The following is a 10787-nucleotide window of genomic DNA, read 5'->3' as shown; positions in this document are numbered from 1 at the left end:
TTGATTTATATTTCCTTTCCATGTACTCGGGGTCATTGATCACATTGCAAAATATACTCAAAGTGACCCACATAGTGAAAAGTGTTCACAGTTTTTGAAATTTCCAATATCACAATTATTGGTCATTGTTCAGGTTGACAAATGGGTATCTTTACATTTTTGATAAACAACGCAGCATGTTTACATTTATTAAGAAATGTCCAATCCTTAGACAGCAACATATCATGTGATCGATGACTCGGTTGGATGAAAACCTGAATACAGATCGCTCCCATTGACATAGATTGGTAGCGTTGCGCAATGTACCAGTGTAATTTTAAGAGTGACTGCGTCAAAACATAGCGATTGGTGTTCAGAAACATTGAGGCTTGTTGGTTGGGTTGGTAGCAGCGACAGCTATAGGTAGTATGCAGATGACGTCACTCAGGCCTTTGTTATTGTTTTTGCCATCCGCGTTTGTGAGTTGTTCTCACTAAACTGTATTAACCAGACCATAAAAGTTTATGGTTACACAGAATTTGTGTGTTGGTCCCTTATAACTTCCGGATGGCAATGTTGTGAACTCCTTGGCCAAGCGCATTCTAGCTATAGGGGATATATGAAGTCCTAGGTTGGTAGGCGAGTAAAGGTGTCTCGGACTTGATCTCAGACCATCAAAATAGCAGGCTGAGGTTGTTCTAAAAAGGGACAGTTTATTCACTATGTACACAATAACAATTTGTGTATCCAGAAAGTACGTGAGTAGTGAATTGCATTAATCAGACTATTAATGCTGTACATTTATCTAAAATATTCACAACAGTGCGAGCCGAATGTAACGTACCAACAACAACAAAAACTATGTGTAACCTGGAACGTTTATAGACAGAACCAAATTGACGTCATTCAGCTCTTTATTAATGTTTTAGCCAGCCATTGTTATGAATAGTTCTCCTATCAAACTATAGATAGTATGCGCTTGACCAAGAAGCTCACAACATTGCCATCAGGAAGTATAACGGACCAACACACAAAACTCTGTGTAACCATGAACGTTTATAGTCTGGTTAATACAGTTTAGTGAGAACAACTCACAAACGCAGATGGCAAAAACAATAACAAAGGCCTGAGTGACGTCATCTGCATACTATCTATAGATAGTATGCGCTTGACCAAGAAGCTCACAACATTGCCATCAGGAAGTATAACGGACCAACACACAAAACTCTGTGTAACCATGAACGTTTATAGTCTGGTTAATACAGTTAACTGAGAATTACTCATAAACGTGGATGGAAAAAAACAATAACACAGACCCGAGTGACGTCAACTTCGTTCTATCTATAGATAGTATGCCCTTGTCTAAGAATCTCACAACATTGCCATCCGGAAGTATAACGAACCAACACACAAAAGTATGTGTAACCTTAAACGTTTTTTATAGTCTTGTTAATATAGTTTAGTGAGAATTACTCATAAACGTTTTGTGTGTTGGCCAGTTATACTTCCGGATGGCAATGTTGTGAACTTATTAGCCAAGTGCTTATCTATAGATAGTTCGAAGATGACGTCACTCAGGCCTTTGTTATTGTTTTTGCCATCCGCGTTTGTGAGTTGTTCTCACTAAACTGTATTAACCAGACTATAAAAGTTCATGGTTACACAGAGTTTGTGTGTTGGTCCGTTATACTTCCGGATGGCAATGTTGTGAACTCCTTGGCCAAGCGCATACTATCGATTGATGGTGTGCTTTCCTCCAAAACGTTCACCAGCCGGATAAAACGTTCCAACACACAAAACTATGTGTAACCATAAACGTTTTCATAGTCTGATTAATACAAGTTAGTGAGAACTACTCATAGAAATGGCTGGCTAAAAAACAATCACCAAGAGCTTAGTGACGTCAATTTCGTTTTATGTATAAACGTTTAAGGTTACACACATAGTTTTGTGTGTTCGTATGTTATATTCGGCTGTCGATTGTTGGTCTGTGGCCTATACCTGACCCAGGGTGAAAAAGGCAATGATGATGATGATGATGATGATGATGACGATTGTTGTGAGTATTTTAATTAAACGAAACGCATCAATATAGAATCTGTTTCCAAAATAAAACCAAGTGAGAATGTATCAAAGAAAACAAACGGATTGTTAAGTAGTGCGGGGCGGTCCTTGGCAAGCTTAAGGACCACGGTCCTACGGTCCCTGGGAAATGAAAACCGCAAGGACCGGTCCTAGGACCGGCGGTCCTTTTCGACATTGAACATTCCTGAGAGACCGTTTTGACCTTTGGGACCATGGGATCGTTCATTCTTGAACCGTTAAAGACCGCTACACGATGAAAACCGTGGTCTACAGGAGTAAAACACACGGAGTAGTCACACTCATTTCAAATTGTAACCTAATTAGAGAAGAGGGGTGATGCCTTCTTTATTTGATCACAGTACTTCATTGTTACTTCGATAATTTAGCGTGAATAAAATTGAAATTTATCCCCATTAACGGAGATAATGGAATCACCCAAGGCGTTGATCGAGTTGTTCGTGGCGTTTATACACACACGCAACTCCTACCCCCCCCCCCCCCCCACACACACACACACATGAGAGGGCAGCGAGCATTGAAGAGTAAGAGAGAGAGACGTGAAGTTATATAATAAGAGGGGGTGGATGCGGTAATAAGTAATAAGTAATAAGTGGGGTCGATGGTGACTTTTCGCCAGATCTAACAAACCCAGCTACCCATTCACTGCTGAGTAGACAGGGATTCAGAAAAAAACTCGACTGCACCCGGGATCGATCTCTGGCCCTTTGCGTATAAAGAGAGTGCTCTATCAACTGAGCTATCGGGGTCCCCAAATATTCTATTGGACCTTTTAAAAATACAGACGTTATAAACTGTTTTTTTTTTGGAAGGAAGAAACTAATGAAACTCATATTATTTGATTAGTTAAAACACCAAACGAAATTTTAATATTATTGTATTATTTTAAATGACAACAATGCGATAGAAAGGAGTGGCGACAAGAGATGGACAAAAGAAAACAAAAAATCAGACTTGCAACTTGCTAGGTTTGAGACACACACACACACACACACACACACACACACACACACACCATCTTTAGTAGTCACATACATTTCAAACAATAACCCATTAGAGAAGAGGGGTCATGCCTTCATCATAGATCATTGTCATTGCGATCATTATGGTGTAGTAAATTTTGAAATTTACCCGTATAATGGAATCGTCCAAGGCGTGCGCCTCCTGTTCCCCCCATCTCACACACGAAAGGGCGGTTTGCGGAGTGGAGGGAGGTGGTCGTCTGCCTCTATGGTCGTCTGTGTCGTTTAGTGTATGGCAAAGGGGGGTGGGTGCGATTAATTAAGTGGGATGGGTGGTGATTGGTGGAAGATAGGCAAAGGACCGAGGCAACGAATCGCTGGGGAAGTAGTATGGCGCCAGACCGTTGAAAGGTGATAAGAAGTGAGGACCGCCGGCGGTCTTCCTCTTTGGGACCGGACCACGGTTCACAGCTAAAAGACCGTGGGACCGGTCCTCGGTCCGGTCCTCAGCGCGGCACTATTGTTAAGCAAATGGCAATTTTCATTGTGTCAACGATCCGTGTTGATAAATACCCTGGTCAACATCAGGTTCGTTCCTTTTTCTTTGGATTTACACAGACACCAAATTTCTATAACATTATGGAAATATTTAGGAGACCCGGCGGGTAAGCTATTCATTACTGAAATTATTTTAGGAGAGGATTTACGTAGTTTCACAGCATTTATTTTGTTACTTAACCTTCTCCTTACTAACCATAGGAAAATCGTCACATTCGTTACGATTCAACCGACAATTTTCTCATTCTGATTTCTCTTGTCCATCACAAAATGTAAATAAATGCTTTGGTGACAGCTATAAATACTAAACACTGTGATGTAGACATCATTTTGCTGAACAACATTCTGTATAGAATGCACTTGTTACTTTTTTGTTTGAGTAAGAAAAACCTATTTTTGTATTAGGTGGATGTGAATTTACGGATGAAACTCTAAAAATGGCTGGTAAGGAGAGGGTTAATCTTTGAGCTATTAATTGCAATGTCCAATAAATATTACTATTTAAGACATAAGTTTCATTTTGATAAGTGGTGTGATTTTTCAAATTTCAAAAACAATTTGCTGAATCGGTAGTCGTTTAAGACGCCGGCAGACGCCAATATTACTTACTGTGTTTCCCATCAGTTTCGATACTGCAAATTTTAATGATTGCAAAATTTAAATTTGCAATATCGAAATGTTTGCACATTGTTTCATCAGGTTATAGTATCTTTAGTTAGGGGAGGGGGGGGGGGAGGGTTCGGGGGATTTCACCCCGATAATATATAGCAAAAGAAATCCTCTCTTTAGGCGCGGTGCGAAACTACGGCAGTCTTTCCCTTGTATAATGGCATTTATTATCTGATATTATTTTTAAAATTATTGAATTGATAAAATTATAGAGAGCAATATCCATAACCGTGCTCAAAGCGCTTTACAAGTGGTTCAAGGGCAACAGCAACAAGCAACATGTAGGACGAGAGATAACGTCTCTTAGGCGATAGTACAAATTTTTTTCCGATAAAGACGAGGCTGTTAGCCGCCAGGTACTCATTTTACACCTGAGTATGATGCGAGAATGTGAGCAAAGAGAGCGGGTCTTCAATCTTGGACTTTCCATCTAAAGGCGAAAGTAATACCCCTAGACCACCTACCCGCACAATATATTGCTTGATATATGCATTGTAACAAAAAATGTTATAACAGCGCATCAAAGGCGATAAGGGATTTGTGCAATGGTGAAAAACGTATTGGTAATGGGCATGATCAATATTAACTTTCCATGTGCTCGAGGTCATTGGTCACATTGCAAAATGTGCTCAAAGTGACCCACTTTGCGAAAAGTGTTCAGTTTTTTAAAAATCTAACATCACGATTGGTCACTTGATTCAGCTTGACACATGGGTATGTTTATATCATTTGTAAACAAAGTAGAGTGTTTACAGTTGTTAAGAAATATCCAATCGTTGGACAGCAACAAATCATGTGATTGATGACCTACTTTTACGAAAACAGGAATATAGATCGCTCCCATTGACGAAGTGCTTATAGATAGTATGCGCTTGGCTAAGAAGTTCACAACATTACCATCCGGAAGTATAACTGGCTAACACACAAAACTGTGCAACCATGATCTTTTATAGTCTGGTTAATACAGTTTAGTGAGAATTACTCATAAACGCGGATGGCAAAAACAATAACCAAGACCTAAGTAACGTCAACTTCGAACTTTCTATATAGACTGGCAGACGATAATAATCCAGTAGTTGTGAAACAACAGAATATTGCTACGGAGTTCAAAAGTTCGGAGAGGCCTTCCGGAAGCTTCTCGTGCTAAGGGGAACAACCCTCATATTCCCTCAACTAACCCTTAGAAATAATAAAACCTATTAGCCTTCCTTTAACTAACCCTAATAGTAATAGGAAAAAAGAAACACCCTAGCACCTTTACTAAGACTTATGACTAATCCTAATAGAAAAAATAAACAAATAACCTCTGACCCCGATCTAACCCTAATTGAAAAAAAACAAACGACCTTCACAAAACAAAATGGCAAATCAAAGCAATGATCGTAATAGGAAAGTTTAATCTTTCACTACTTTATCAACGTTTGTTTTAGAGTTTTTAAAATGCTACTTTATATTGACATAATAAATAAACGCATGAAAAAAAGATCCACGGTGAATTTACAAATTGAAAGAAATGCTTGAACGAGGAGCTTTCCGAAGACCTCAAGGACCATCAAGCTAACATATATATGGATGATGTGCTGGACTGATAATGAAATAGTAATGAGTGTAAACATATCAGATTGAGAAACTAGGGAGCAGAAACCGGTGTAAGACAAAGATCAAATTTTTATAAAATTATCTGCCCTGACAAAAAAATTCAATGAAAGTGTCAAAATGCAAAGTAAAATAAAAGGGACTAAAATCCATTCTTAGGTTCCTTAAAACATATGTATATGGGCCATTTTGGGACCTAAATCAAACAGACAATTAATTGTATCTAGAATATCGGAGATTCGGGGAGAACAAGACCATAATATTGTGTAGAAAGGCAGTTTATCTTCATAAAATTATATTGCACTATCTAACTGTCACTGTATGGAAATTGTGTCGGGATCAGTACCAAACCCGAATGAAAATTTACAAACTTTATATGCTCGTGAATGATCGCGTCTTTTAAATATTCATTTTTCAAAAATGTTACTCGTGGGGTCCCATCATCACATAATTACGTCCAGATCATCAACCATCATCATCATCATCATGATCATCATCATCATCATCAACATCATCATCATCATCATCATCATCATCATCATCATCATCACCATCATTATCGGGTAAGACTTCAGTAGGGGGTGGGGTTCCTGACCTTCCATTGTTGGGAGGGAAGCACGTATTGTGTTGCAAGCTCCGTACAACCCTTAAAAACATAAAACACAGCACTTTTATTATATTACTTCTCTTTTGCCCATTATGGACTTTCATTTAGATGCAATGTCCAATAAATATTAATTTAAGAAAAGTTTCAATTTTATACGTGGTGTGATTTTTTTCAAATTTCAAAACCAATTTGCTGCGTCGGTTGTCGTTTACGACTCCGACCGAGGAGTCTCCCCCTGATAGTAAAAAATCCCTCTTTAGGCGTGCTGTGAAACTACGGAAGTCCTTCTCATTGTCCCCATTGTCACATCAGCATCATGCAACAGCTATAACATTTCCACCCCTAAGTCATAAACATCATCAGCACCACCATGCAACAGCTATAACATTATCACCCCTAAGTCATAAACATCATCAGCACCACCATGCAACAGCTATAACATTATCACCCCTAAGTCATAAACATCATCAGCACCACCATGCAACAGCTATAACATCATCACCCCTAAGTCATAAACATCATCATCACCATCATGTAACAGCTATAACATCATCACCCCTAAGACATAAACTTCTTCCTCAATCATCTTTTTTTTTAAAACTAAATTCTTGAGTTAGCACCAATCTGAGAATTAGACTGGATAGCAGCTGTGTCGATGGACCACTTCAGCCCGACATCGTAGAGGAAGGTAGACAACTCTTTGACGACTTCATGACTATCCAAATAGACGCAGATTTACCACAGTTGCGTCCCCTGGTAGTCCAAGAAAGGTTTGCACTTTTGATAAAAAAAAAAATTATTATTAGATCTACTGTAATTTAAATGAGATTGCAAATAAAAAAAGAACGACTGCGTTCTGCAGCTTTGAAATCGGGAGAAATTCCAGAAGCATTAGCCACTTACATTACAAGCAGTTGGCTCAAGTTGGTGGTGGTGGTGGTGGTAGTTATGATAATAGTGGTGGTGATGGTGATGAATATGAAGATTGTGATGGTGTTAGATGTGATAGTGGCGTCGGCGGTTGTTGTTATGGTGGTGGTTGTTGTATATTTTAGTTTACGTCCACATTATGTTATGTCATATGTTGTTGTATCTAACTGTTCTTTATTTCTGTGTTGTTTCAGATGTTGTACTCAATGTTATACTAGTGGTGTTTCTTGTTGATTAAAGCTTACTGTAAAGCTATCATCTCAACTCTCTCAACTCATTTAGTGAGGATGATGATGATGCATGATGATAGTGATGTTGATGGCGATTGTGGTAGTACTGGAGGTGATGATGATGATCATCATCCCCATGAAAATGAGTATAATGACAATGATGGTGATGGTACGCATGATGACGGTAACAGTGATGATGATTATGGGGATGGTGTTGATGACGTTAGTGGTGATAGTGGTAATGGTTATATTAATAGTGATGGCGGTGGTGGTAGTAGTTAAGGTGGTGGCACTAGTCTGTAATGATCATCTATTTACCTTACAGAACCCCAATACCTTCAAAAACACCTGAGTTGTCCCAAACGGCTGCAAGACTGCGTCATTTAGCAACCAGTTTCTCGCGAAGTGAGGAACGTCAGAAAGTCAGGGAGATGGCTATGGAAGTATGTTCTCTCTCTCTCTCTCTCTCTCTCTCTCTCTCTCTCTCTCTCTCTCTCTCTCTCTCTCTCCCTCTCTCCCTCTCTTTATCTCTATCTCTCTCTTTTTCTCTCTCTTTCTCTCTCTCTTTCTCTCTCTCTCTCTCTCTCTCTCTCTCTCTCTCTCTCTCTCTCTCTCTCTCTCTCTCTCTCTCCGAAAGGGAAGCGTACGTGATTTGACGTTAGTATTAAACAAAGAAACAAATCATCCTGTTGGTTGACCTATTGAATATAACTCACTGCGGACTTTCTTTTAAAAGTCATCACCTTGTGTTGAGACTAAGTTTTTGGCTATGATTTGCAAAGGCTATCGTTCGTCTAGATGAAAATTTTAGTAGGTCTGATAACTAAACGCAATTAGTGGCTTGATTTAACATTTTTATAACGTACAACATTTTGTATTGTTTTGAGATTTTCCATTACAACAATGAGCCCATAACAATTTGGCTTATCAGATCAGTGAAAAAGTACACGTGCGATACATCGTTTAACTTGTGTGCGGCTATTGTGATCTAGTTGTATGACACTCGCCTTTGGATCGGAAGGTCCTTTGTTCGAGTCCATTGCTCAAGTGTTTTAGCTCACTCTCTAATGGGGGGGGGGGGGGGGGGGGGCAAAGTGGTCGCTTGGTTAAGGCATTGCACTGTGCCGGAAGGTCCCGGGTTCGAGCCCCGCTTCAGGAACTTTCTTTGTTTTTTTTTCCTTGAGCAAGATCATTAATCCCTATTTGCTCAGTTGGACAACATGGGAGATTTCTATTTACATCAGACACTTGTTTAATTAATTATCTATAATATCCCTTCGTGGAATGCCTAGGCGACGATATCTTATGATGTCATGGCGGAAGGACATTTATTTTCTTCTAATTATTATGTCCTACGTTTTTCTTAGATAAATCCAGATATAAGCGGGGATGAACTAGGATACCTGCTCCTCACGATGTTAACCAGCAGCGAGCATACTGAAGAGGGTATAGTAGTCATTTTCTTCTTCTGCTTCGATCTGGTCATCCGACTCATCAAGAACGGACTCAAGAACTACTTGGACATTTTGGAGATTTGCAAGACTGCTATAATCAAAGCTGTTGGTCCCAGAGTACAGGCGAATGGAGGATGGGTATGTTATTGTCTCCCTATTTGCCTTATCCTCCCCTCCCCCTCTCACTTCGCCATCTGCTCGTTTGCGTCCTTGTCGTCGTCGTCCTCCTCCTCCTATTCCTCCTCCTCCCCCTTCTCCTCCTCCACCTCCTGCTCCTCCTCCTCCTCATCCTCCTCCTCCTCCTCATCCTCCTCCTCCTCCTCCTCCTCCTCTCCTCCCGCTCCTCCTCCTCCTCCCACCTCCTGCTCCTCCTCCTCCTCCTCCTCCTCCTCCTCCTCCTCTTTCTCCTTTTCTCTCTTTTCCTTCACCTCCTTCTGCCCCCCCCCCTCCTCATACTCATTTTACCTCTCATGTTTCTTCTACTTTTCTCCTCTGATTTCTCTTCTCCTTTTTTCTCCCCCTATTTTTCGTCTCCCTCTTCTTTACATTCATCATTTTGCTCCTAATTTTTTATGTGGCTTCTGTGATCTTGTCACAAAATGTCAAGCAATGTAAAATGTTGCATAATAACTGGATAAGAGATAATGATATTTTTTTAAATCGTTTCCTAACGTGTCCTTGGGCAATGCACTTAACTTAAGTGTGATTAATTACCTGGCTATAGATAATGATAGATATTGTAAGAGTATTTGTGCGGCTATGTGGTCTAGTGGTATGACACTCGCTTTCGGATCGGAAGGTCCTGGGTTCGAGCCTCGCGCTCGGCGCATAGTTGAGTCCTTGGAAAATGCTTTTTACTCACATTCTCTCACGTGTAAAATGAGTACCTGGCCGTTAACAACGTTGTCTTTGTCCGAAAAATTGTAATATCGCCTAACAGGCGGCATATCCCGTCCTACATGTTAAATGTTGCCTTTGACCAGGGACCTCTTGTAAAGCGTTTTGGGCACATTTGGTGGTATTGCGCTATATAAAGCTCAATTTTTTTTTTATTTATACAAAAAGAACGCCTATTGGGTGACTTGAATTTGATGGAAAATGGCAAATGAAGCATTATGTTAATTAATCATTGTAAACCCATGGAAATGCGTTATATAAGTGCCGATACATATTTTATATCTCCAATGAGCTACCTTATAACTCCATGTATAATAAATATTTAATTAACAGGGCGTTTCGTGTTTGGATTAAATATGTTCCCTCAGCGTAAAACGTATATATACGAGGAATACGAAACCAAACATACATGTATTAGAATAATATATGATGCTAATTATAAAATTTATGGACATATGTATGTAATTAAACCTTCATTCACATCATAAATTGACTGTGTGCTATTAAGCCATAAATTATGGTCAGTTAGTTAAAGGCTGATAATACTGTACAAGATAGTTGTAACCAGTACAAGTAACACATAATGACAATCCATAACCGGTTTACACACCGATATGAAAAATGATAGAAAATCTGAGCTTGTATAGGTCGTCCCAAATCTGAACGGGTTTTCTATACCACAAATTCAAACAGCTGTAACTCGGATTTGTTCAACTGATCTCTCCACTGTTTGAGCAACTCAATTATTTCACGTCTTCAGATTGGTTTGATGTAAATATAAGGTATTATCGGGTAACCTAGC

At 39.5% G+C, this 10787-nt stretch overlaps 1 protein-coding gene across 1 annotated transcript in view; it reads left to right on the top strand.

Annotated features, from left to right (window-relative positions):
• The first annotated feature begins 3551 nt into the window (after positions 1 to 3551).
• The window catches only part of LOC144971981 (uncharacterized), a 9054-nt gene continuing 1818 nt past the window's right edge, over positions 3552 to 10787 (top strand). The window contains exons 1-4 of the mRNA XM_078913062.1: positions 3552 to 3709; positions 7092 to 7244; positions 7960 to 8077; positions 9002 to 9226. Of these exons, the coding sequence (XP_078769188.1) occupies positions 3576 to 3709; positions 7092 to 7244; positions 7960 to 8077; positions 9002 to 9226 (630 nt within the window). The 5' untranslated portion in view covers positions 3552 to 3575. The remainder of the gene's footprint in view (positions 3710 to 7091; positions 7245 to 7959; positions 8078 to 9001; positions 9227 to 10787) is intronic.

This window comes from Berghia stephanieae, chromosome 4 (assembly GCF_034508935.2).
Source record: "Berghia stephanieae isolate SIO BIC M18660-M18661 chromosome 4, UCSD_Bste_1.3, whole genome shotgun sequence".
In the NCBI taxonomy this organism is placed as follows: domain Eukaryota; kingdom Metazoa; phylum Mollusca; class Gastropoda; order Nudibranchia; family Aeolidiidae; genus Berghia; species Berghia stephanieae.
Note: the sequence above shows the minus strand (reverse complement) of the source record. Positions and strands in the feature narration are given on the sequence as shown.